Source organism: Oryctolagus cuniculus, chromosome 4 (genome assembly GCF_964237555.1).
Source record: "Oryctolagus cuniculus chromosome 4, mOryCun1.1, whole genome shotgun sequence".
Lineage (NCBI taxonomy): Eukaryota > Metazoa > Chordata > Mammalia > Lagomorpha > Leporidae > Oryctolagus > Oryctolagus cuniculus.
In genome coordinates, this window is record NC_091435.1 from 123676064 (window position 1) to 123703817 (window position 27754).

At 44.1% G+C, this 27754-nt stretch overlaps 1 protein-coding gene across 9 annotated transcripts; it reads left to right on the top strand.

Moving 5' to 3' along the window:
- On the top strand, window positions 1-27257 carry CCNL1 (cyclin L1). Of its 9 annotated transcripts, XR_007917121.2 has the most exons (14): window positions 1-448; window positions 700-774; window positions 1264-1373; window positions 6714-6834; window positions 8171-8235; window positions 9874-9973; window positions 10080-10184; window positions 10280-10421; window positions 10514-10625; window positions 10724-10822; window positions 13084-13305; window positions 15186-15298; window positions 18708-18792; window positions 24512-27257. XR_007917121.2 is itself a non-coding variant. In XM_051840255.2 (11 exons), exons 1-11 carry the CDS (start codon window positions 137-139, stop codon window positions 11806-11808), a joined length of 1590 nt encoding a protein of 529 aa, XP_051696215.1. In that variant the 5' UTR covers window positions 1-136; the 3' UTR covers window positions 11809-12248. The 9 variants fall into 9 exon arrangements, 1 of the variants encoding a protein (XP_051696215.1); XR_007917122.2 differs by lacking the exon at window positions 18708-18792; XR_011388092.1 differs by lacking the exon at window positions 18708-18792 and having other exon boundaries at window positions 15190-15298.
- Window positions 27258-27754: the final 497 nt, after the last annotated feature.

Consider the following 27754-nt stretch of genomic DNA (forward strand, 5'->3'; position numbering starts at 1 on the left):
ACGTCAGGGCGGAAGCGCACGCTGCGCGAAGCGGCCCCGACCCGGCGGTCACGGGGATATCCGTCGCGCCGAGGACGCTGGTTAGTCTCGCTTCGGGTTCCGGCTGCGTTGGGCGTGCGTGCAGCTCGCTGAGACTATGGCGTCCGGGCCTCACCCGACCTCGACCGCTGCCGCCGCCGCTGCCGCCGCCTCTTCGGCCGTCCCGAGCGCGGGCGGCTCCAGCTCCGGGACGACGACCACGACGACGACCACCACGGGAGGGATCCTGATCGGCGACCGCCTGTACTCGGAAGTTTCGCTCACCATCGACCACTCGCTGATTCCGGAGGAGAGGCTTTCTCCCACCCCGTCCATGCAGGACGGGCTCGACCTGCCCAGCGAGACGGACTTGCGCATCCTGGGCTGCGAGCTCATCCAGGCCGCCGGCATTCTCCTCCGGCTGCCGCAGGTCAGTGGGCCGGCCGGCCGCGTCTCGCCGCCCCACCGCGTGCCACGGCCGCTGGGCCCCGGCCGGGCGGCGACGGCTCCCTCGGGCCCTGCGACCTGGGCCCCGGCGGGCGCGGGGGCGGCGGGAGGACCGGGCGGCGGGCTCCGGGCGGCGGGGGGGGGGAGGGGAGGCGAGCGCGGCACAAAATGGCGGCGGCGCCTGGTGCGGGCCCGCCTGACCCCTGCGCTTCCGTTCTCTCCTCTCGTCTGCAGGTGGCGATGGCAACGGGGCAGGTGTTGTTTCATCGTTTTTTCTACTCCAAGTCTTTTGTCAAGCACAGTTTCGAGGTGAGCAGCTCGGAGGCGGGCACAGAGGGATTTCTTCACCCGGAAATGGGGAGGGGGGGGGCTAGCGGCGGCAGCCAGCTTTTCCAGAAAGGGAGTGGTTAGCGGAGGCCTTTGTACCGAGTTCGCACTCTCCGGGAAGTGGGAACCTTGCCCAGTGTGTTTCAGAAACTAGAAAATGGATCCTGAGCCCACGTGTCCTCCCGACACAAATTGCGATTTTCAGCCAGATGTAAAACTCCAGGGACGGAGCTTCTGGATCCAGAACTGAAAGGACTGGCGCAGTGAAGGGAGTGTAGTTACTAGTGTAGCTGGGAAGCATGTGTGGGGCCTGGGCGTTTCAGTTGTAAATCCCGAGCGGCCAAAGGCCCCGGCTGGGTTCTGAGATTGCTTCCTTATAAGTTCGATGTTGAGGAGGGGCTCTTGTCCTAACATCGGTGAACAGTTGGGTAGTCTGACCATTGTTTTTGGCCTTGCATGGTTTATTTTCAGATTGTTGCCATGGCTTGTATTAATCTTGCATCCAAAATCGAAGAAGCACCTAGACGGATAAGAGATGTGATTAATGTATTCCACCATCTACGGCAGTTAAGAGGAAAAAGGTAAGATTGGCATTATTGAACATAGTATCTCCTGATACTGCTTTACTGTGCACCAATCATCAAGTCAAAAACACCTTTCTTTCTCAAGTCAATACAGACACAAATGAAAACTGACTTTAATTTAGGTGTCAAAGTTCACATAGGAATACTGATACTTAATTTGGAAAACAATTAACCAGCCATCTAAAGTTTGTAGAGGCAGATTCATTTGTGGACAATCCTAACAGTGCTGTGAAGCCAGTCCCGTGATTTAAGATTAAACAAGAAAGGGAATACGTTTGGCTCAAGTGTGAGTGTATTCTGTAAGTTATTCCCCCCCCAACCACCACCTCTGGAAGACCGAAGGCTGGAAGTTTTAAACCCTGTAGTTCAAGTAAATACTGTGGCAAAGTTCTGTGTAGGTTGTTTTTCTACTCGAAGTTCCAGTTAATTCTTTATCAATTGAGGTTGGCTTTTGTTAGAGTACTTCTCAACATTGAACTACGATAAATCGCATAATACCGGATCTGAAAGGACTGCAGGATGATAAAGTTTGAAGTTTGAAGTCAAAGGGATTAAACAGGTATTTTGTTTTGGTCAGATACAGTCTCAGTGAGTGGGTTAGAAAAGTGATTGGCTTTAGATTGGGTTGCATTTAGATAAGGCCTTATTTGTTCTTGAAAGAAGTTAGAGTCTGAAGTAGTATCTAGGTGTTGTGACAGTGTGATAAGTTTATGAGAACCTGCGTGTTCATGTGAAGCGCTCCCAGAGAGTTTTGTTGCAGAATTTCCTGGATTGATGGAGGACTTCTAAATTATGCTGTAGAAGGGTATATTTGGTGTAGTTAGTTTTGTGTTCACGTTTTAAGGAATTGTGATGGTAGACAAGCTTGGATTGAGTTTGAGCTTGTAAGTTGTTTTGGGAGTTGGATGTTGGTTAGTGCCAAATCAGCATCCTGTACAAGTAGTGTTTATTGGCTGAATCTGATAGGCAGTAATGAAAGTTGAGACAACAAGCAAATACAAAAGTAACTTTAAATTTAGTGTAGCCAAGAAGTCTGAAGCACTTATGTCCAGATACTTAGTTTTTTTACACTTTCCTTTTCTCCTCCATCTTATTTACCCTGTCTGGAAATAAGTTTTTAGTTCCTTGGTGAGGAATCCCTAAATAATGGAAGATTTCAACTTGTGGTTAAGTATATTCTGAGCTTAAATTTGTGTTTAGATACTGGCTGATTTCCTTAGTGTGTTAAAAACAATGAAACTAATTCACACCTCCTCTTTAGTCAAAGGGTTGTTTGCTTAAGGGAATAGTTTTCTGGTAGTATTCTTTGAACCATTGAGCCAACTAGTAGGCAATCGCATATGATGGTCTACTTAGAAATTTTCTTGTGAGTTTCTTGATGTCAGAGTAGATCTTCTTAACCGTAAAAACCCTGGAATTAAAGTAATCCCCACCTGATTGACTGTTGTGTCTGATGTAACTGGGTTTTTTGGTCATTACTGAGAAATTGATTTTGTTTCAATCTTAGAAGTCTGATTATAGCATGAAATTTAAAGGAGTTAATTGCATGGAAGCCTTTTTTTAAAAAAAAACAGGATGTAAAAGTGTTTCTATGCATATTACAAGTTTACTCAGACACGTAACTTGTATATGTTATTAACTTCAACTCTTTTTTCCCTTGCAACCGACTATACAGCGACCAGCTACATTTACCAAAGCCTGGGTGATGTGGAGTGGTACATAGAGATGAAGCTGTCGTCATGGCAACAGTGAGTGAAGTATCGAAAATCCCCAAGGAGAAGCCAGTGCTCTGAGAATAGGTCACTGGAATCGGGGACTAACAGGTTGGCCACTGGTGAACCATTTAGAAAAACTCCTGTTTCTTGTTATAAGCTTTTGTCTTTGCTGTCCAAGTTATTAGAACTGTAGCTTAGTGATTTTTTTTAATTTTTGCACAGATTAATGTCATTAGAAAGTACTGTCACTATCACACTTGAGGTAAAGCCTATCAATTTGTTGTGATTTAATCTAGTTTATGTGCAACTTTATACTGTGACCTTGACAATAACAGAAGAAATGTCATTCATGTAACCTTTAGGTGACTGGTTTTCAGTCCTAGCTACACAGAATCACAGGGGAGCTTTAAAAAAGAACCTCCTCCCCTTTCAGTTTTTTGTGCTTTGATTATAAGTTCAGAGTTAATGGCTGAATTTAAAGGAAAGGATGCTATTTTAAAATAATTTGCTTTTGATAATGCAGCATGTTTCTCATTAGTAGGGTTTTTCCAGTAGTTTCAAAGAGATAATTTAATGCTTTTAAAGGCTGGTTTAATCACTGTCATTGAATATTTGTGCTGTGCTATTTTCACTGTATCTGTAATGGTAGAAGTTGGAGGAGTCTTAAGTGATACCATTTAGTCGATGAACTTCTGCAGTTTTGTCTGCGACTCTCTAGAGGGCCTTCTGTTTATTTAGATACCTAAAGAAAGGGTGTCCCTACTGTGAAGTAGCTGGGCTTCACGAATTTCCATGTATGAAGTAGCAGTTTGCTTCCTTAAACTAGACATGTCATTTCAGTATAGTCTTGATAACTACCTTTACATGAGACTAACCATGTTTGGACCTCTTAACCTTATGGTTCTGTTGAGTTGTCTTTCAGTTAATCATGTTAAAGAAAAAAAAGCTATTCTTAAGAGATCAGGTGATAATTTTTCTAGGTACTGTAGATCTCATAAAACTTGAAAATTAATCAGAAAATTTAGATTAGAAACTGAGGGGAGGGTCTTTGAGTTCAATAATGGGTTTTTCAGTTTTTCTGAATAGATGAAGCTTTTTTTTTTTTTTTTTTTTTTTTTTTTTTTTTTTTTTGAGGTTTTAGAATACCTTTGTCCACAAACTTTATTGGCAAGGGAAGTTTGTGAAGGAAATTAAATTTTGCAAGGCTTATTTTAGTTTGATCTGAGTGTTGCCACAGAAAGTACTAATTGATACTTTGTACATATAAAGAAGTCACTTGTTCTTTTTCTGAACCTTTGCTTCCTACTGATCTGTGCTACATTTTTCCACTTCTGATACAAAATAACTGATCTCCAAGAGGCAGTTGTAAGTTACATGTTCCTTAAGAGTTCCTTGATTTGTGTGTTAAGTGATTCTGAAGAAAATGAGGTGTCAAGTTCTGCATCTATAAAGTTAACTTTGAAAACTGCAATTAATAGCAGGACTAAGCAAGAAGTTGGATGTGTGGATTTTGTATCGTTATTTTGATGCAAAAAAGATTATGGCAGAATAGGTCCAAAATAATTTGTTTTAGAATTACTTGGTGTTTAGGGTTTCTTTTGGACCAGATAGTTTTCCTAGTCATGTAAACATTCTAAAGTGATTAGATCATTAATTGCAAGTGGATTTTATTGCCAAGGATTTTCTTAGTAAGAAAAAAACATCAGGGGTGGAAGATGAGACAACCTCACTTTCATAAAATTATTTTCATAGGGATTTTAACGGTGCATTTTACTGTCTGGATTGTAGGGGATTAAGAGTTTAGTGGGGTGTAGCTATAACACCAGAGCTGTTTTATCTCTAAATACCAGTTGGAGACCCATCAAACAACCAACCTGTCATCAGAGTCTAAGGTGGATTTGACTTTTCCAAACATCCTGCGACAGTGGTTAAACCTTAAAAATTATAAACCTTAGATGCCTTGTAATATGTTTATATATGCACATATGCGTATGCATGTATAAAATGTTAAATTTGAAGTTTTTTTTTCCCCAAAGAGCAAGTGTAGCATACAGTGCTGATAAAATGGGTTCATTGTCTTTAATGCTAAAAGGCAGCCCATTTTCCCAGTTTGTAGCCTCAACACATTTTGTAACTGTACAGGATTGAACTGAGTAAAACTCAATTTTTCAACATGTTAATTTAAGTAATAGCTATTTTGCTGCTTTGTCAGCTCAGCTAGCTTCTGTGGGGGTGTAATTTGGTAAATATACAGAATCATTAGAATTAGTTTAGTGAGCATTCCAGTTTTCATTATGACTTTAAATGGAAGAAAACAAGGAAAATACGTGATGGCTCCCTTTTTACTGATACTGTGTTACCCCAAGGGTATTGTTGCACATTTCAGATTATTGTCTCACCTTCGAGTTTATGTGGTTTTTCTGGAGCTCATGTACATTTGATTGAATATTTCAGAATGACTATCTTTAAAATAGATGGTGTGTTCCACCCAGAGTGAAAACTCTTAAGGCTTTGGACTGAGAATGAATTGAGTATGGGGCAAAATATTTATTCTCCCATGTACTTGCCATATAATCAGTGTCGTAATAGAAATGAAGTTTTTGTTGGGTGGCTTTAAGAATGTATCAGAGGACATGGGTAAATGTCATAAACTTCTTTCTGAAGAAAGTGAGAAAGGCCAGTTCCTTAAAACTTGACTGATTGAAAGCTTAGGAAGAAACCACTTTGAATTATAAGACTTAAGAGTGTATGGTAGGTCCCGCCAACCAGACATCAAAAACAAAACGCTTCAGGTTGGCATCATTTCCAAGTACTGTTTTCAAAACATTGAACCCTCACATACAGGCAGTCCTAGGTGTCGTAGAAACCTGAACATGAAATTCAGTCATCTGATGGAGACCTTGAATGTGTCCTTCTGGTTCCCTCTACTTCTCTTCTCTTGCATTGCATACTAAAACATTGCCTAGTGTCTGCAGCTCTGACTACCCTTAGGCCTGGGTCACATAGGTGACACCCGGTTCTGAATCTGACTTCACATTTATATTTTTGGGTGATTAAGGTGAATCTTATAGTTTTCAGTTTATTTTCTTGAAACAGTGGTAGGTTCTTAGAACAGTTTGTTTAAACAGATTTCTCCCTTGGGGAAACTGAACTAGCTACCCACTAGTTTCTTTAATTTTAATGTTAGCTATGAAGTGGGTAATTTTATAGAACGAGTGCATTATAGTCTTAGAACTTTCTCTAGTGTTAAGTCTTGTCAGAAGCACTTTTTGTCAGTGGAAAGTCTCTGGAGACCTAAGAGGTTTGTGATAATAGTACATCTTACTATTAGTAAATAGATAAATATATATATTCCTAAAGTCAAAAAGTTAATAAACCTAAGAGCATTTGAGTGAGCTTTTTTTATGACAGTTGAGTTAGTTTCTTCGAGGAGGTAGCCTAGATGTATGTATTTGATTAGCATAACTTGGACAGCACAAGATTAATGCTTTAACTTGTTTGCAGGAGTTTAAAAAGCTGGTTTCTGTTGCCAATAGTTGGTTGGAAGGGAAAATGGAGATGCCACAAATAAATCTTTTTGGATGTGCAAAACAGTTTTGATTTTATTTCTTACAAACTATAGGACTCCAAGCCCCCTGATCCTTGATCAGAACTACATTAACACCAAAAATCAAGTTATCAAGGCAGAGAGGAGGGTGCTAAAGGAGTTGGGATTTTGTGTTCATGTCAAGCATCCCCATAAGGTGAGTTGTAGAGTACAGAAATTACATTTCGTAAGTATTAGCTTTTCTTTAAAAAAAAAAAAAAATGTAAGCGAGTCTTTATCGGAGTGTTACTGGTTTTAAAAAGCCTTCTTTTGGATATTGAGATTTGTCAGTAAACTGGGAGCCAAAAAAGATACAGGTTGAAATCTTCACTTTAATTATATAACCATAGATAATTTTTTTTAAGGATTTTATTTATTTGAAAGGCAGAGTTACAGAGAGCCTCAGTAGTCAGAGCTGGGCCGAACTGAAGCCAAGAGCTTCTTCTGGGTCTCCCACATGGGTACAGGGGGACGCAAGCACTTGGGCCATCTTCTACTGCTTTCCCAGGCCAGAGCAGAGAGCTGTATTGGAAGTAGAGCAGCCAGGACGCAACCCGGTGCCTATATGGACTGTTGGCACTACAGGTGGCTGCTTTAACGGCTAAGCCACAGTACCAGCCCTGATAATTTCTTCTATGGTTAAGTCTCAGTTTTTCCATCTAGAAAATGGACGGTACAATACCTGAGGAATAAAAAGTCTTGCTACAGAAGAACCCAGCACACTGCTTGTCACACAGTGAAATGTTTGGAGCCTGGTGGCTACTCATTGTTAACATTATTGAAAGTTTGTAGGTTTTTTCTTAGCGTCTCTTTCTTACCTATGAAAGTAGTTGCACAGTGGTTGTGAACGGGTGCTGGGGTCAGGACTTTGGCATAGAAGCTTGGCTCTGTCTTTAGCTATGTAACCTTAGCAGGTGTCCCTTAGTTTTTGTTTTTCTAAATGAAAATGGGAATAATGATGGTAATACAGGTATAGAAACACCTAATATAAAGTGAGGCAAAGCTCTTCACATGTAGTTTTTACTCATCATATTGTGTTGAGCTTCACTGGGAGAATACTGGTGTTTGATTAGTGTAATACTCATAACAGCATTACACAGTATCGTAGCCACTGTGTCACTTTTCCAAAGCAGAATTTGTGGTTTTGGAACATGGTAAGGTGGACCTTGGGAAATTAGATGAAGTAATGGGCACAGTGCTTATCATATATAGTAAGGTGCTCTTGATAAAATATTTTTAATTGAGTTGACTAACCAGTTTTTTTCCCAGTATAATTGGGACATAGGTCTAAGCATAGTTTTTATAAAATCTAGTAACTAGTATATTAACCCATATTTAATCTCAGGTACACTTTAGGCTAGTCTGTGTTTATAACAATGCAGTTTATAGACAGAACTTGAATCTAACATTTCCTGTGACTTATTGATTGAATTCTGTACTCTGGAAAAAAAACCTAATATGCTAAATTGAGTTTTTTTTCCCTTGTTCTTCAGATCATTGTTATGTATTTACAAGTCTTAGAATGTGAACGTAACCAAACCCTGGTTCAAACTGCCTGGTAAGTTGCTTTTTTACATTTCTTTCCTAGCCAGGAAAACAGAAGCAGAAATAAAGTAAGTTTCATTTTCCCTTTCCAAAATAATGAGATAGTTTGTTTTGGGGCTTTTTGTTTTTTTATTTTTTAACTAAAAGGTAAATAATGCTTATTTCTGCTTCCTGTTTTCTTGGCTTGACTAATTATTTTTAATGGAGAACTCAATTTAACTTTGTTCTTTTTTCTACTCTTTAATTAAAGGGTAGTCCATGATGGTAAGTCATAGAACTCTGCCCTCTGCACTTCAGCCCATGACCTCAGGATGGCCTGATTGGCTGCCCTGCTCTCCAGCCAATCCAGTGCAAGCTCTCATCCGAGATTCACTGAAGTGGTCCATATCCATCTGGCAGCATCTTCTAGTTCTGTCGGGGTGTCAAAAGGATTTGTATATTTGCTTCTAGAAGTAACTATTCAACATGCCTATGTATTTAATGTATACCTGTAACTATCAAAATGAGTAGTTCATTTTTGATAGATTTGTTGTCCAGCCATTATGAATTACATGGTTTTTTTTATTAGAAGTTTGACTAAACTTATATTTATAGTGTGTATAGTGTGAATTCTACCAAAGGAGGCTACAACCTGCAACTTAGAATGAGCACCAGTTCCTATATTGGGTTAATTTATAGCTGATAATATTAGAATTAAAACGTACTTCATTTTTAATAGACTTTAGAATTGCTTAAACTCCAGATCCAACAAGGAGTTTGTGGCTTAGCCACAACTACTATTTCATAGAACTGTTGATGTGTGTAGGACAATGTTCTAGATTTTTCCATCAAGATAGCCTTTTTTATGGCAGCCATGCTTTTGGACTAAGTTAATATTAGTAAAGTTTCACTGCTTTTATAAAATGCATGACATTTTCAATATGTATTCTCTAAAACAGATTTTAGCAATTTCTATGGGTGTAAGGATTTTTAAGTAATCCATTTAATTATAGTTTAAGCTTTTCAGCGATTTGTAAAATTTCTTTAATTTGGGGTTATTGTGGGGAGGGTTCACTAATAAATAGTCTGTTGCTTTTACTTAGTCAAATAAGGTTTGTAAACAAGGCCATTATATATTGCTCTTCGCTTCCCTACCTAGATTCTCTTATGTAGCTTAGTTTTCTTTAATATAATTTGGTGGGTGCTTACTATTGAAAATGCCTCTGTACCCCTGTCACAGTATTTTGAGTTTTTGAAAGAACTTGATTGACACTGCTTTTCATTGTGGATAAAGGAGAGATGGTCACTAATTAATGGCTTGAAGAACTGTTGGAGTGGTTTATCATTTATGAAACTAGTCATGTTGGAATTGACTTTCAGAACATTGCTTTTTACAGAATTACATGTTTTAAAAAAAACTTCAGGGGTAAGTTCTATTTGGAAAGTTATATGGAATTATATGAAAGTTTTGCTCATATTTAGGAAAATTTGAACGATCCTAGTGTTAAATTCTTATTTTGATTTTTCTTTTAAAGTTTATTGTTATGCTAGAATGAGGATGTGAATACAAGAGAAGAAAAAAGAATAAAGTAGATTGAGTCTCCAATTTTATGTAAGGTTTGGAAGAATGTATTTGTTTACATAAAAAGCTTATAGTTGACATATCTTTCAGGAATTATATGAATGACAGTCTTCGAACCAATGTTTTTGTTCGATTTCAACCAGAGACTATAGCATGTGCATGCATCTACCTTGCAGCTAGAGCACTTCAGGTAAGTGTAGATAGCCTATTTAGTTCTATAGGACAAATCACAGGTATTATCAGTGGTTCCAATAAAAACCAGGGAAAACTCAAAGCATTCTATTTTTGTGGTTTAGATTCCACTGCCAACTCGTCCCCATTGGTTTCTTCTTTTTGGTACTACGGAAGAGGAGATCCAAGAAATTTGCATAGAAACGCTTCGGCTTTATACCAGAAAAAAGGTAATTTCTGTTTGCTCAAGTTTGTGCTGATAGCCTTGGTGCCAAGAATCTAAATTACTGCAGAGGAGAAATAATAATTCATTGTCCTCCAACAGCCAAACTATGAATTGTTGGAAAAAGAAGTTGAAAAAAGAAAAGTAGCTTTACAAGAAGCCAAACTGAAAGCAAAAGGATTAAACCCTGATGGAACTCCAGCCCTTTCAACCCTTGGTGGATTTTCTCCAGCTTCTAAACCATGTAAGATACATTGGGACTTAATGAATTGGGGACAATGAAAGTTTTAGCATTTATGTATAGAAGTAAACATGTCACTCTCGTTGTCTTTTAAGCATCCCCAAGAGAAATAAAAGCTGAAGAAAAGTCACCAATTTCTGTTAATGTGAAGACAGTCAAAAAAGAACCTGAGGATAGACAACAGGCTTCCAAAAGCCCTTACAATGGGTGAGTGTATGTAGATTAGAAAACTAGCCTGAAGAATCTTGTGCATACTTTGTAACACTGAAGAATATAACTGAAATATTTATTTATTTTTTTTGAAGGGTAAGAAAAGACAGCAAAAGAAGTAGAAATAGCAGAAGTGCAAGTCGATCAAGGTCAAGAACACGATCACGGTCTAGATCGCACACTCCACGAAGACAGTAAGTCAATGTTTTCTTAGGAAAAGCAGTTCTTAAAAGCAGGTTGCATCAGCGATCTCTTAGTCTAGAATTGGATTTGAAATGATCTTGTGAGGCCGAGGGGGGTAGGGTGATGTGTACTTTCTGTTTTATGGTATTTTACCTTAATGGCATTTTAATTTCTCATGTTTGTTGAAGAAATAAGGGCTGCCCACAAAATGCTATGGAATTACCTTGTTTATATTGTAAAAACATTGCCTTTCTGTTCCGTTTCAGATAGGAAGTTTCTTATAAGTAACCAATAATCAAGTTAACCATAGCTGAAGAATCAGTAGTTAGCTTTTGTAATTACGTCGCTAGGTCCTGTGGCTCTTCCTCTTCAGGGGTTCTTTTGAACATGTGAGAATCAGTAAAAAGACTAGTTCTTTGCAATTATTATTTCCCTCCTTGGAATATAGACATTGGATACATTTGTTTAAGATTCTCTATTTTAGGCTTGGGTGGGAGAAGTGAGGGGTGGGGAGGTTTAGAAAAATTACCATTTTGGCTTGTAACTAATGGAGTTGGTAGTTTTGTTTAGAATCTTTTAGAAGCAGCCATCAATATAATATGTTGCCCATAGAGACTGAATCTAAACCTCCAATTTTTATTATCTAAGTTACAATAATAGGCGGAGTCGATCTGGAACATACAGCTCGAGATCAAGAAGCAGGTCCCGCAGTCACAGTGAAAGCCCTCGAAGACATCATAATCATGGTTCTCCTCACCTTAAGGCCAAGCATACCAGAGATGATTTAAAAAGTTCAAATAGACATGGTCACAAAAGGAAAAAATCTCGTTCTCGATCTCAGAGCAAGTCTCGGGATCACTCAGATGCTGCCAAGAAACACAGGCATGAAAGGGGACATCATAGGGACAGGCGGGAAAGGTCTCGCTCCTTTGAGAGATCTCATAAAGGCAAGCACCATGGTAGCAGTCGCTCAGGACATGGCAGGCACAGGCGTTGACTTTTGCTTCCTTTGAGCCTGCATCAGTTCCTGGCTTTGGCTATCTACAGCGTGATGTATGGACTCATCATTAAAAGCAAACCAATTAGGATTTGATTTTTTTAAAACTCTCTAGGTCTCTAGAAACACTGAGGACATTTCTTTTGGAAAGAACTATGTTAAATTTTTTTGCACATTAAAATGCCCTAGCAGTATCTAAATTGAAAACCATGGTCAGGTTCAATTGTACTTTATTATAGTTGTGTATTGTTTATTGCTACAAGAACTGGAGCGTGAATTCTGTAAAAATGTATCTTATTTTTATACAGATAAAATTGCAGACACTGTTCTATTTAAGTGGTTATTTGTTTAAATGATGGTGAATACTTTCTTAACACTGGTTTGTCTGCATGTGTAAAGATTTTTACAAGGAAATAAAATACAAATCTTGTTTTTCTAAACTGCTTCAAATATCTTATTTAAATAAATTATTAAAAAGCAAAAGTTTAATAGTAAAATTGGCTGTCCTGATTTTCTGATGAACTTTTCTGTACTCCATTAGATGTAGTTTGAGATGATTAAAAATGTGATTTTTATCTGTATTGTGAGCTATTTGTAAGTCTTCACTGTGTTTATGGATGAAGCAAATGGCAGTGGCCCAGCAATATAATGTTAAATGCTACAACACTGAAGTACTGTTTCCAAAGGGAAGTGTCCTGAACAGATTTATGCACTGTGACAGGAAGAGACAGATCTTCCATCTGCTGATTGACTCCCCAGATTATCAAAATGACCCTAGGCCAGGCTGAAGCCAGGAGCCTAGAAGTACATCCACGTCTCCCAAGTACTTGGGCTGTCATCCACTGCTTTCCCAGGTGCATTAGCAGAGAATTGTATCAGAAGTGAAGTAGCCAGGACTTGAACTGGCACTCCAGTATGGGATGTGGCTATCCCAAGTGGTATCAAGGAAATGAAAAAAGTGGTATCCAGTGAAGACAAGGGTACTTCAGAATTAAAGGATTGTTGCAAGAAGTTTCAAAATCTATGTAGTTTTTCTCCATAATATACATTTTGTATGAACCTCTTAAAAGATTTCTTATGCATGAATTTCAGAGTACTTTTAATTCTACTTTTTATTGAACTGTCTGAATTACATTGTATTTTTCAAGTTACATTGAAAGGATTTTCCCAATATATTAGAAGTGAGTTGAGATCTTCAAAGTTAAAAAAAATATTTTTAGAATTAAAAGAATTAAATTTTCTTTACCCACTCTCATTACTTACCTTGTCCACTAGACTTGGCTCTACATGATTTGCTGCTGTTTCCAAAAAATTCAAATACACACACACAAGGAGGTTTACTGCCACTAAGGATGTTTAAAAAAAGTTACAGCTTCGGAAGAGGATGCCAAAGATGACTTCCAGATGTGTTCCTCACTGGCAGGCAGTGGTGCTGGTAGGATAGCTTCACAAGGCGACCACTCTGAAGCAAACGATTCATTTGGATGTAAAAGTCTGGTATGTTACTTAAATCAGTTATATTTCTATGAAAACTAACATGACGTAGCATGTGTTAGCAACTCAGGCGAACTTGAAAGAACAGTTCATTAAGAGTGCTCTATACTTCATGTTGCTGAGCTGTGAGAACTTTAGCTGCCTCAATATGAAACATTTCTCTCTTACTGAAGGAAGGCAAGTGTCAGCAAAGTCCATGGTAATTAAGAATCCTTGCTTGGAAGTAGGAGCATTGTGATTGAAGATTGTGAAGAGGAGTTGGCAGAGGGTACACCTGCATGTGGAATGCAATTGTTTTTCCAAGTGGGCTTTGCACATGAGATAAGGATGTGTTTACTAATTGTTCATTGTGTTCCTGACTTTAACTTCAGAGCAGCCTAAGGTTAAACTTACACTGTTCTACTTCTAGAAGCATAAAATAGAGATTGTATTTTGAATATATATATACTATGAGTTTTCAGCTAATGTAGGAAATTTCAAACACGGAAGTAGAGTACCTGTCTCAGCTCCATGGGCAGTGAGCTTTGTGTATACCCAACAAATTCATCATTGAGTCACACATTTCATCTTTATCTCAGTCCTTTCATAAGTATTAAATACCATCTTAACATCCAGATTGCCCTTTCTATTTCTGATCATTTTTACAATTGGCTTCAAACAGGGTGCATATGCATTGCACTGGCTTTAACCACAGATGTCATCTTTTTTACTTGGAATTTATTTGGAGAAACTGCTCATGTCCTAAGGAGTTTCCACATTCTAGGTCTGTTCACTGTAACCCTATGCTGTCAGGACATTTTCTATTTCCTGTAAGTTGGTAGGTCTTGAGACTTGATCAGATTCAGCTTTGATGGCTTAGCCTTTTTTTTTGAGGAGAGTGGTGTCTGCAATTCAGAAATCTGGAAATTGAAGCTGAGTATCATTCTAGACTGGTACTGGATTGCTGTCTTCACTTGTATTTTATAGTATTCCCAATTCTGAATTATTGGTGCTGGTATCTCAGCAGCCTTGTTTCGTATGTTTTCCATGTCTCATCTTTTTCCTCTACTGTCATGAATCTTGTAAATGCAAATAAGTTGTTCTAATGATCTTAAAAAAATTTGAAAGGCAAAGAGATCCCATTTGCTTGTTTACTCCCCAAATGTCTGCAACACCTGGGCCTGGGTCAGGCCAAGACCAGGAGCCTGGAACTCAGTCTCATTTCCTATGTGGGTAGCAGGGGCTCAAGTACTCAAAACATCACATGGTGTCTCCCAGGGTGCACAGTAGTAGCAGGAGGCTGGATTGGAAGCATAGCTGTGACTCCAACTCAGTGAATCTAATAAGGGATGCAGGCATACCAAGCAGCAACTTAATCCCTGCACCAAACACCTGCCCCAATTCTGATTTTTAATACAAGTCCATTAATGTTGCAGAACATGATTTTTAGAAAAATTTATCTAAAAGACAGAGACAAATCTTCCATCAGCTGGTTCACTCCCCAGATATCTGCAATGGCCAAGGTATGGCCAGGTGGAAGCTAGGAGCCTTAGAACTGCCCTCTGGGTCTCCCGCATAGGTGCAAGGGCCTCAAGCACTTGAGCCATCTCCTGCTTTCCCAGGCACTAGCACGGAGCTGGATGCCATAACACCAGTCCCTAATAAGTTCTAAGCTGTGCTTTAATAGCTTTAAATATTATCACCATTGCCATCAGTTATTAACACCACAGTTTGCATCAGAAGTCTTTATTAGAAATTTAGTTTTCATGAAAGTTTGCAAAAATGAGAAAATTTCACAATATTCATTTGTCCTAAGAGCCATATCCTTACTCAGCATGAGTTGTAATAGATTAATTATAAAGGATTTTTAAATTGAAAAAAAGTTTTTTCATTTCATTTGAAAGGCAGACGAGATCTTCCATCTGCTGGCTCACTCCCCAAATGCCTGCAACTGACAGGTGAAGCCCAGGAACCTGGAACTCGGTCCTGGTTTCCCACATGGATGGCGGAGACTCAGGTACTTAAGCTATCAGCTGCTGCTTCCCAAGGTGTGCATAGCAGGAAGCAGGAAGTGGAAACAGAAGGTAGGACTAGAACCCAGGCAGTCCACAAGATGTGGGCATCATGCCTGCTGTGCCAAACACTGGCCCCGTGTGATATTGTTAAGGCCAGTTTTTAAAAAATGAAACTTGAAGTGTAGGAATAGTGAGGGGCTTAGTTTAGCTGGAGAGATGGAGAATGTACATGGGATTTAATTAGGAAAACCACTACTTCATGTGAAAATTGGGAGCAGTATTCATGTGTGCACATTGAGCCCCTTATATCTGGAAGCCACATCTTGACATTAAACATTTGAACTTTGTCCATCAGGGAAATGGAAAGAACATGGGCTTCTATGTCAGCTCTGCATTCAGATCATTATGTGACTTGGCAAGGTATTTAACCTCTTGCTACAAACCGGCCCTTAAAATGGCATTTTGTAGGTTGTGTATGGAGCATGTGGGAGGGATTTCTATTTTTAACTGTTTGCCACCCAAAAAGAGTTCATATTAGAAGCACCTAACTACTCAGAGAAGTTTGAACTTTCCATTTCTTAGGAACATAATTCAAGAGATGCCATGGGGCAGGTGTTTACATAGTCTAGTGGTTAAGACTTGGTAGCCCCGCCGGTGCCGCTGCTCACTAGGCTAATCCTCTGCCTTTCGGCGCTGGCACACGGGGTTCTAGTCCCGGTTGGGGTGCTGGATTCTGTCCCGGTTGCCCCTCTTCCAGGCCAGCTCTCTGCTGTGGCCCGGGAGTGCAGTGGAGGATGGCCCAAGTCCTTGGGCCCTGCATCCCATGGGAGACCAGGATAAGTACCTGGCTCCTGCCATCGGATCAGCGCGTTGTGCTGCGCTGGCCGCGGCGGCCATTGGAGGGTGAACCAACGGCAAAAGAAGACCTTTCTCTCTGTCTCTCTCTCTCCACTCTGCCTGTCAAAAAAACAAAACAAAACAAAACAAAACAAAACAAAAAAAAAACCAAAAAAAAACTGGGTAGCCCTGTGTCCCCATATCAGAGTGCCTGGTTCAAACCTTGGCTCTTGCTGATTCCAGCTTCCTGCTAATTCAGACCCTGGGAGGCAGCACAGCAGTGATGGTTCAAATAATTGGGGTCCTGCCACCGACTCAGAAGACCTCGATTGTGTTCCCAGCTCCCAGCTTTTGTCCCAGCTTCAGCTGTTGAGGACATCTGGGGAGGGAACCGGCAGATGAATACTTTGTATCTCTGTGCCTCTAAAATAATTGTTTTTTTGGAAAAAATATGTTTCAAGATGCTAGTTGATTGAGATCTGATTTTGTACAATACAAGGCTTTCACAATTAAAAAATGAAAATACTGCTTGAGATCTTGGGTTCTCAGTGTCCCTTTGGACTGTCTGCTTTTCTCACCTATGTGTAGTATAATTCCAACCCAGTGCTAAGTACACAGGAAATTCCTACCCTGCCTACTTGTACACCTACTGAAATCCCCTTAGATCCACTGTCACCTTTCTAGTATGGGTAGTGGCATTTCTTCCTCCCTACCCCTCCCCCCTTTCTTTTTCTTTCTTTCTTTTCTTCTTTTAAAGATTTATTCACTATAGAGAGGTCTTCCAGCGGCTGCTTTCACTCCCAAATGGCCACAATAGTCAGTTGGGCTGAGCTGAAGCCAGGAGCCAGGAGCTTCTTCGGGTCTCCCACATGGGTGCAGGGGCCCAAGCAGTTGGGCCATCTTCTACTGCTTTCCCAGGCCATAAACAGAGAGCTGGATGGGATGGGAAGAGGAGCAGCCAGGACATGAACTGGCGCACATATGGGATGCCAGCACTGCAGGCAGAGGCTTAGCCTACTGCGCCACAGTGCTGGGCCAGGCATTTCTTTCTAGAATCCTTTGCCACAATCTGTTCTTCAAAGTAGCTAAAATGATCTATTTAGAATGTCACCACCTGTTACTATAATACATAATGCCTCCAATGGTTTCCCATTTAACTTTGCATAAAACACAGCACTTCCAGTCACTCCCATCGGTTCCACGTTTTCTCTTCTCACTCATGCACATCTGTCTCTGAGCCTTTGCACTCGCAGGCCTCCCTGCTTAGAATGCTCTTCTCCCAGGTTTCACGTGATAGGCCCCCACTCCGAAGTCCTGCCTCCAGTGGGGGCTTTCACCACCCTGTCTAAAATAAGCTCCTCTAGACTCCCCTGTCACACCCGTCGGCCCACACTTGCTTTTTCCTAAGGCTTACCCACCAACAAGCTGTTTTACTAAGACAGCGGCAGGGATGGGGCTTCCTCCTTACTGTATGCCCCTCACCTAATCTTGAAGTATCAGACCCACATTGGAGTGTGCACTGAATACTACCTGAGGGATGAATGAATGCCATATCCTGCCATGCCCTGACACTTCTAAGCCATCACTGTTACTTATGCTTTCCTGTTTCAAAATCTGATATGTGTTCCTTCCGTAAATGAATTTATTCATTTTACAAAAGTAAGAATGGGTTCCGAGAGCTCATGGTCTAGAGCCCAGGGAAGCAGACCCGTGGGCCTTGGGTCAAATCCAGGCCTCTGCATGGTTTACATGTATCATGTTTCTTTTCACTGGCTAACTTTTTTTTTTGTGTGTGTGTGTGTAACTTAATACAACTTAAATTCATTCTGTAGCTGACATTTTTAAAGTCACATTAAAAGCCTAGACTTGAAGCTGCTGTTTACAGAGACCCACAGTCCCTCAAGGCAGCAGCGGTGGACGGGCGCCAGGTGACCCTCTGAGAAAGGTGTCCGTGCCCCTGTGCTGGATGACCGGTCACCCTGCTGCCTGCAGTCGCTGCAGCCAGGTGTCGGTGTGGAGCCTGCCTGGAATCCTGCTCCTTTCATTTCCTGATCTTGGCAAAAATCTCAAGACCTGTGACCGTGTCACTGTACAGGCTGCTGAGTCAACTGAAAATCAGATCAATTCCTGTGTCCAGCACCTCTCCAATGTGTTTGAACCTTTCCAAATTTTTAAAAGGTTTATCTTACTTATCTGAAATGCAGAGTTACCGGGAGAGAGAGACAAAAAAGAGAGGTCTTATTATATCCGCTGAATCATTCCCCAAATGGCCACAATGGCCGGGGCTGAGCCAGACCAAAGCCAAGAACTGGGTATCCCGTGTGGGTGCAGGGGGCCAAGCACTTGGACCGTCTTCCACTGCTTTCCCAGAAGCATTAGAAGAGAGCTAGATGGGAAGTGGAGCAGCCGGGACTCAAACTAGCTCCCATATAGGATGCCAGTATTGCAGGAGGCAGCTTTACCCACCACACCACAGTGCCAGCCCCAAAACTAGAATTTTTGACTTGAGCAACTCTTACATTGCTGGAGCACTTAGAGAAAAATTTCACAAACTGATTTATTGTATTTCCATAGAGCAAATAATACATGAGATCTTTGTCCAGAGCACAAGGCACATCACAAGTCTAAGGTTCACAAGAGGATGAACATCTCTCCCTTGGTGAGTGTCTCTCCCTGTGGCCTGGAGGGCCCTGGAAAGTTTTCTTAGAAGACTGGAGGGGCTGGCGCTGTGGTGCAGCAGATTAAAACCCCAGCCTGCAGTGCCGACATCCTATCAGGGGGGCCGGTTCGAGTCCTGGTTGCTCCATGCTGATCCAGCTCTCTGCTATGGCCTGAGAAAGCAGTAGAAGATGGCCAAAGTCCTTGGGCCCTTGCACCCATGTGGGAGACCCGGAAGAAACTCCTGGCTCCTGGTTTTGGATCAGTGCAGCTCCAGCTGTTGCAGCCATCTGGGGAGTGAACCAGCGGATGGAAGGCACCCCCCCCACCCCATCTTTCAAATAAATAAATCTTAAAAAAAAAAAAAAAAGACTGGAAACATGAGTTGGGCTAGGATGGAAAGGATTTCAAAAAAAAAAAAAAAGGACAAGGAGGAAGAAGCTATGTAATACAAAGCCAAGTGCCCTGGTGTCAGTCTAGGGAAGCCTGCAGCATGCTCTGGGAGGCACTAGGCCTGTGCATCTCGGAGCAGTGGAGCCTGTGTGGGGAATCATCAGGACCAATACTGAAGCAGAGACAGTGTAGACTGTAGGAGTCCAGCTTCCTGAGTTCACTGCGTAGCTTCTGTATGTATTGCTGTGTGACTATGTGTGAGACTTAATCACTTAAGCTTTCATTTTTGCATCTGTGAAGAGTTGGTAGTAAATCCCACTGGATTCAGGTGTAATGAGAGTGGAAGTAATGCATTGCATGCAGCTAACTAACATTAGGCTTGTAGTCAGTGTTCAATAAATATGACTATCATTGTTAGCCTCCACAGGTGCTTGTGGATGCGAGACTTGGGTGTCTTGTGGGACAGAGAGGCATTATTGTATGCTGGGGTGTGCTGTGTTGTTTCCCAGGGTGCTGCAACAAACTGCAACGCACTCAGTGGTTTATAGCAGGGCCATGCGCTGCCTGAAGCCTCGGAGGAAGATCCTTCCTGCTGCTTTCTAGCTCTGGGTAGTTCCCGGCATTCCGGTCTGACTTGTAGCTGCCCTTTCTTCACTGGCCTATTTCTCTGTGTATGTCTTCTGTTAGAATGATACCAGGGCCTACCCTTAATTCTCTCCTTAATGAAATCTGCAAAGACCAAATTTCCAAATAAGGTCTCATTCTGAGATTGCAGGAGGACGTGGATTTGGGGGGGATACTGTTCAACCCACTGTAGTGATGTAAGAAAATATTCAAAGAAACCAAGGAAAACATCTTTAGAAACTTATTTTGAAACAATTTAAGACTTATAAACAAGTTGCAAAAACTGTCAAAGAATTCATGTATATCCTTCACCAATATTAACGGTTTACCACATGTGGTTCGTCACTCACTCTGTGTGTAATATCTTCCCTGATGTTTTAGGGTAGGTTGCAGTCATGATGCCCGTATACCTGTGAATGCTTCAGTATTTATTCCCTGAAAACGAGGATATTACCCTATTTATTTATTTTTAAGGATTTTATTTATTTATTTGAGAGGTAGAGTTACAGACAGTGAGAGGGAGAGACAGAAAGGTCCTCCTTCCACTGGTTCACTCCCCAAATGGCCGCAATGGCCGGAGCTGTGCTGATCTGAAGCCAGGAGCTGGGAGCTTCTTCTAGGTCTCCCACATGGGCTCAGGGGCCAAAGGACTTGGGCCATCTTCTACTGCTTTCCCATGCCATAGCAGAGAGCTGGATTGGAAGTAGAGCAGCTGGAACTAGAACTGGCACCCATATGGGATGCTGGCGCTGCAGGCAGAGGATTAACCTACTGCACCACAGTGCCGGCCCCAACCCTACATTTTTATAATATAATCTTTCTTTCCTCCCTCCCTTGTTTTATTTATTTGAAAGGTAGCGTGATGGAGGGAGGGAGAAACAGGGGTGGATCTCCTGTCTACTGGGTCACTCCCCAAATGCCCACGACAGACAGGGCTGGGCTAGACTGAAGCCAGGAGCCTGGAATTCCATCCAGGCCTCCCATGTGGTGGCAGAGACCCAAGTACTTGAGCCGTCATGCAGTGGCTTCCCAGGCACAACAACAGCAAATTGGGTCAGAAGCAGAGTGGCCGGCACTTTGGTACAAGATGACTTAATCTGCTGCACTGCAGTGTTTGAGAGGCAGATGAAGAGAAAAGCTCACATCTGCTGGTTTATTCCTCAAATGCCTACAGTGGCCAGGGCTGGGCTAGGCTGAAGCCAGGAGCTAAGAACTCAACCCAAGTCTCCCACATGGCTGGCACAGACCCAACTACTGAAGCCATCACCGTTGCCTCCCAGGGTGTGCATTGAATGTAAACGAGTGGTTTTATAGAATGTCCCTTAATTTTGGTTTATCCAGGATTTTCTTGTAATTGGATTCAGTTTTCTGTTTTTTTTGCAGGAAGTGAGGTTGTGTCCTCAGCGCATCAAATTAGGAGGCACTTCCCTTTACTGAGTGTTAACTTTTAATCTGTGGTTAAAGGTGCTGTCTGCCTAAGGGGCTGTCTGCTGGAACACTCTACTAAAATGCTACGATTTTGCCCTTTGTAAATTACAGGAATCTTAAGTGAGAGGTACTTTAAGATCATATAAATATGTTTTTAAAATACTACGTCTGCCTACTAATTTTAGTATACTTTGATGGTCTTTTCCTGAATTATTTTGAAATTCAGGTATTTATTCTACCTGTATCCATTGGAATCTCACCGTAAGAAAGAGCTTTTTGTCTTCTCCCTCATTTATTAATTTGTTGACCAAGGCTGGCGCCGCGGCTCACTAGGCTAATCTTCCACCTGCGGCGCCAGCACACCAGGTTCTAGTCCCGGTTGGGGTGCCGGATTCTGTCCTGGTTGCCCCTCTTCCAGGCCAGCTCTCTGCTGTGGCCCGGGAGTGCAGTGGAGGATGACCCAAGTGCTTGGGCCCTGCACCCCATGGGAGACCAGGAGAAGCACCTGGCTCCTGCCTTCGAATCAGCGTGGTGTGCCAACCACAACACGCTGGCCACAGCAGCCATTGGGGGATGAACCAATGGAAAAGGAAGACCTTTTTCTCTGTCTCTCTCTCTCACTGTCCACTCTGCCTGTCCAAAAAATAAAATAAAATAAAATAAAATAAAAATTTGCTGACCAATTTGCACTCATTCTATTGGGTTATAATCCATTAAAGACTTATATTTTGTTTGAAAGTCAGAATTACAGAGACAGGAGGAGAGTCAGAGAGAGAGAGAGAGAATCTTCCATTCACTGCTTTACTCCGCCAGGTGACCGCAATGGCCAGGGCTGGCCAAGGCCAAAGCCAGAAGCCAGGAGCTTCTTCCATGTCTCCCACATGGGTGCAGGGGCCCAAGCACAAAGGACCGTCATTCACTGCCTTTCTAGATGCATTAGCAGGAAGCAACAGGGACTTGAACCAGTGCTCCGATATGGAATTCCTGCATTGCAGGCAGCGGCTTAACTTGCTGCATCACAACGCTGGCCCCAAGATGAACATTTTAAAGACTTCTTTCCCTGTTGTGACTTTCTAAAACATTCACACCATTTGTGCTTCCTCTAGGTGTGTTTAGCCAGCTCTTTGGGAGCATCAGCACTGGCTTCAGAGAGCATGAAGTGACTTTTAGATTCACAGTGACTACACTGCCAATGCATAGGGCTTCTCTTGGCTGCAGTTTCCAGACAACTGTTTTTCCCCTCCACGACAAATCTCCATGCAAGATCAGTTCCCTGCTCTGGCGATCTGCTCTTTCTGTAGTTTGCAATATAAGTCAGCAATAAGCACTTCTGCCACTAGAGGCCACTGTTTGATTACATGTGATCTCTCTCCAAGTTTCCTTTCAGAAAGCTGATCCCCAAGCCTTATTCTGAACACAATAAGAACTTGTGTTTACAAAGGAATGCCAGCAGTTTTATATATGCCCAATTAAGCCTCATTTAGGCCCTTGACTCAGACTTGAACCCTTGATAAGAACTCTAAAGGTGCATGCCTTTGCTAAATTCTGCTGGCAGAAGAATAAAGATAGCAACAGCCCTATTTGTATAAGCACTACACACCAGATGCCATTCTGTTTCACAATTACTAACTCGTTTTACATCTTTCGAAAGCCAGTGGTGGGAGAAATAGGTTGTGATAAAGTATCCACACAACAGGATGGGAGTCATCAGGTCTTTCAGAGCTCCACGTGGGGGCTCCTGGGAACTTGCCTAGTTGGCCTGCAGACACCCAAGCCTTAGCCTTGTCTGCTCTTGGTGGTTGCAAGCTAGCCAGGTCTTGAGATCAATCCCAGTACCCTTGGGGCTCCATCCCCTCCCTATTCAGGGCTGTGCTTGGAGAGCCGGAGGGCATCTGCTTTGCCCTGCTTGGCCTTTGCTTCCTGGAAGTAGAACTGATTGTTTTGGAGACTGCTTCCAGTTAAGTCTCAAGGTCCCTGACCAGGTTGGAGACTGCTGCTCCTAGCGAGCGGTGGAGGACGGGGCGTGGGTTTTGGAGTTAGGCTGTCTGGCCCTCCTACTCTGACCACGCTGAGAACTGCTCAACTCCTCAGAGGCTCAGTCTCTGCCTGTGTGTGTGAAGAAGGCTGGGCTCCTCTCCAGTGTGGTGAGAAGCTGTAACATATGTAGAGAGACCCTGGAACAGAATGGGGGGGGGGGTACTCGATACATTTGTTATTCTCACTTCCTTAAATTGCAGCCTAATTCCCAGCAATCAGAAAAGCTGACATCCCCCACCCCCCACCCCCAACAAGACCTTGGTGGAGGGAGTCCTCCCGCAGCCTGTGTTGTCCCCTGAGGAATTAAGACATACCTCTGGGTGCTGGCCGGTGTGGTGTCTTGTGCCTGGCCTATTTCTGCAACTAAACTCCAGAGCCCAGACTGTCCCTGTCAACTGTTTATATCCTGAGTCTTTACCAGGGAGCCAAAACAGTTAATGCGCAGTGAATGACTGTTGGTGGCCGAGATGAACTGAAGTGGGTTCACAGATATTTATGGGGTATTTACAGTGTGTCAGGCACTGAGAACATTGAGATCAAGGCCAGCCAGCCCCCTGGAAGCTCCTGATGATGTGAACACTTTCCCCAGAGGCCTGAAATGCTTAATGTCCTTTTCCTCGCATCTGACTCCCAGGGAGTGACTTTCTTGGGGCAGTCGGGTTCACCGTGTCTCAAACAAGAATCAAATGCCAAGTGCACAACCCAGAGCATTTTCACATTGGAAAGGACATAACATGGCGTTTAGTGCCCAAGAACCCTGGGGCCATTCAGGACCTGACAGGCTGTTCCCACCACGCACTCACACTCGGGAGCTCAGCAGCTCCTGTTCCCATCAGGGTGCAAGCTGGGGAGGTGGCAGGCTGTCCCCCACGCTCCCTTCACCATGAGCGGTAAGTGCGAGGCCGAGGCTGAACCCTGGTGAGGGCCGGACTCCCTCGGTGAGTCATTCTAGCAATACTGTCTCTGCATGATTTGCTCTTGGGGTGGAGTGGATGCAAGGCGAGAGCATGGGCCAGACAAAATGAAACCATCTGTTGGATTCACAAGTGGCCACAAGTCACCAGTTCAACCAGTGTTCAACTGACGTTTAAGTGTTTTTAGCACAAGAAATAACGTAATTTGGGGGTTTCGGAGAACAAGTGCTGTCTGGAAACCAAGAGGATCATTGGAGGAATCCTGTGCATTGGCAAAAGCTTTACTCTTTCATGTGGAAAACCAAATTGACTTTTTTTTTCCAGGAAAAGGAAGGCTTTCAGAAGTTAAACTCAGTTTACTGACTAAACCCCCTGTGCAACAGAATAAAAAATAAAATCTCTTATCTGGCTTCAGAACTGGCAAGCAACTGTGGTGGGAGCACTTCCTAAATATTCATTGATGATGAACGTGTGGACAGGCCAAAGAACCGTGTTGCCATTTCAGGAGGCCGTGGGAGACGCTGGTGATGGAAGCAGGACCTTAACTAGCTCTTGCAAATTGCGGCCCATTCAGCTGGTCACAGTGGACTCGAACAAGGACCTGCAGTCTGGACTGGGACTGCTCTTAGGAAGAGCAGAGCAAACTGCAGCACTGGGCGGGGTGTTTAAACAACCAACTCCCCAGCAGATGGGACTCAGTGACTCCACCCTGTGGGAGGAAAACAAAAACAAAAACAAAAACCCATCCTGTTTCACTCTGCGTTGGAAGCAAGGCGACGGCCATAAACAGAACCGGTTAAAGTGGGAGCGGGGTGTGTGGCGGTAATTATTTGGGTCGCACTGACCATCGCAGTCAAGGCGCATCAGTTGAGCTGGGGCACACTGGGAGAGAACAGTGAGACCAGAGCCTGGGGATGGTGCCCGGGCAAGGTCTGCTTGTTTTGGCCTGGGTGCCCCTGGCCTCGGCCCATGCGATCTTGATAATAGAAATGAATGCCCCTCAATAACCCTTCCCCTTGCAGCCTGTGCTGGTGAGGCTGCATTGTGGCTGAACTGTGCCAGGATGGCTTGGAGGCTTTCTATCAGACCCGTGCTAGGGCTGGCCCTACGGAGGCCTCCTCCCGCTTCTAAGAAACGCTTTCCATTTGCTGGTGCCTGACTCAGACCAGGGCACGGGTGGGGCAGCCACGGGGCATGGGTGTGGGCCTGGACTATCTTAGCAACGCCACCTCTTGCCCACCCCAGCATCCACCCCTGAGGCACCACAACCACCAGTGAGTGGCTGTCAAACTGACTCAGCGCCGGAGGGTCATCAGGGGCGTGCCGCCTCTCCTTCCCGGTGCTGGCCACTCCTCTGTGCTTTGTCTAGTGACCCATGCTCCGTGGGCATCTTCCCCGGGTTAGCCTTTCATTGTGACGCAAGGGGTACGTAGGAGCTAAAGCCTCGATATGGACTCATGCCTCCCGAGCAGCAGAGCGGCACCTTAGCATGCAGAACAGGACCCGGGAGAACCAGAACTTGCCCACAGCTTTGGTGCGCTGACCGTCTGCCTCCTGGGCACACCCCTTCCTGGTCTAGCGCTCCCTGCACCTCCTGCTGCTGAGCTCACCACACCTACCCTCCTGCTGCTGATTCCTCAGATACTGACGGAGCACTTCCTGTGCGGACAGAGGAAGGCTGTACCTGTCTCCTCACTCGCAGAAAAGGCCAGGAAAGCAAGCACGAGAGCCTAGTCCGTGCTCTCTGCTGCAGCCTTGGGGGTGCCGTCCCGTCTCATGCCTGGGGGGACGCCTCATTAGTCCAGTGACCAGCAGGGTGTGGAGGTTGGACGCAGGGCACTGGGAATCGCCACTGGACTTCCAGGTCCGCTTGGCTGCTCACTCGTGATGTGTCTCTGCACGGGCCAACTGGGAATTGGGCTATTGTGAGCACTATATGAGGAAATGCTAGGTTATTAGCAATGATATGTCAGAGAGGAGAGAACAGCAGCCTGGTGCCCACACAGGCTCACTGGATTCTTCTGATTTCACAGTGCTTCCCTGGCTGCAGGCCAGAGCCTTCAGGAAGTCACAGAGCTGTGTGTGGGAGGGAATTTGAGGAGGCGCCTGGGTCCCGTGGGGGCTCCCGGACTCAGGGTTGCCAGGTACCAGCAACGGCCCTAGCACGCGAAGACCAGGTGAGCCGGACTCTAACCTCTGCTCCACCTCGCCACGCCCCCATCACCATCCTAGAAGCTGGGTGGTTTTCTGTGCAAATGTAGCCGAGGTGGAATTGAAACCCAGGTCACCCTGGCTCTAAGCCCTTCTCTGCACAGCTGCCTAGATGTGCGTGGCGGCCGCCCGAGGCCAGCGGGACTGACGTAGTCATGACTTGGCCTTTGTGTGCAGTGGAGGGCGGGGTACACAAGGGGCAGTTCTGGGCGCAGGCAAAGCTCTGTGACTCAGCGATCGGATCACTCAGGTGATGGAAGACCACAGGCACGCACCCAAGACGGCGCTGGGGACTTCTTCCGCCCCAAAGCAGAGAAGCGTCCAGAAGTGTCCCTGGCCAGGCAAGCTCTAGTTTCGTGGGTGTGACATATGCTGGAGCTCTCAGCGTGCCCTGAATATGTTCTCTGCTAATGAGCTTTGGGATCTTGGGCAAGACTCTTAAACCTCTGAACCTCATTTATTCCATGTGTTTGTGTAAAACAAGGCAAATAATCCTGACCTCATGAGGTCTTTGCGATGGTTAACGAGATGATGTGTGTGATCGATACAAGGGATGTTTATGAAATGGGAGTTTCTGGGGCCAGCACTGCGGGTAGCGGCTAAAGACACCACCTGCAGTGCCGGCATCCCATATGGGCGCTGATTCGAGCTCCAGCTGCTCCACTTTTGATCCAGATCCCTGCTATGGCCTGGGAAAGCAGTAGAAGATGGCCCAGGTCCTGGCTTCAGAACTACCCAACTCCAGCCGTTGTGGCCATTTGAGGAGTGAACCAGCAGATGGAAGAACTGTCTCTCTCTCTGATTCTGCATCTCTGTAACTCTGCCTATCAAACAAATAAATTTGGGAAAAAAAAAAAAAGTGTGTTTTGTAAGAGCGTGTTCTGACCTGAGTGTGGTTCATTGTCGTGCTTCGGGCTTCGCTCAAGCAAGACGGACAGGTGGCACCAAGTGGACAGCACCCTCCTCAGTCCCACCGTTCTCCGCCCACGCTGCTGCTGAGGGGAGAGAGACGGAAAGGCTCTGCAGCCCAGAACCTGCCCGGGGCTGGAGCAGGGCCTCTCCGCGGGTCCGGGTGCATGGTGACCAGATGGTGGCCCCTGGGTCCGGTTCTGCCGCATTTGCTCCCTGCCGTGCGTACTTCCTCCTGGCGCCGCCAGGATGGGGGCCCACCCGGTGTGGAACTCAGAAACTGCGGGGTTTGACGTCAGAATCTGGGTTCCAGCTCTTCCCTCCTCGCGGCATGTGACCTGGGACCCCGAGTTCCTCATGGGGAACTAAGGACAGTCCCCCCGCCCAGGGCTGAGGGGAGCAGCCCGTGAGGCCGCACGAGGCAGACACGAACATAGTCCCCGAGTG

What these genes read in the sequence shown, in the direction of transcription:
- CCNL1 (XM_051840255.2), top strand. Translation starts at nt 137, where the DNA reads ATGGCGTCCGGGCCTCACCCGACCTCGACCGCTGCCGCCGCCGCTGCC. An exon ending in TTGCAGCTAGAGCACTTCAG is followed by an intron (nt 9,974 to 10,079) that starts GTAAGTGTAGAT and finishes TTTGTGGTTTAG; the next exon opens with ATTCCACTGCCAACTCGTCC. An exon ending in GGCTTTATACCAGAAAAAAG is followed by an intron (nt 10,185 to 10,279) that starts GTAATTTCTGTT and finishes GTCCTCCAACAG; the next exon opens with CCAAACTATGAATTGTTGGA.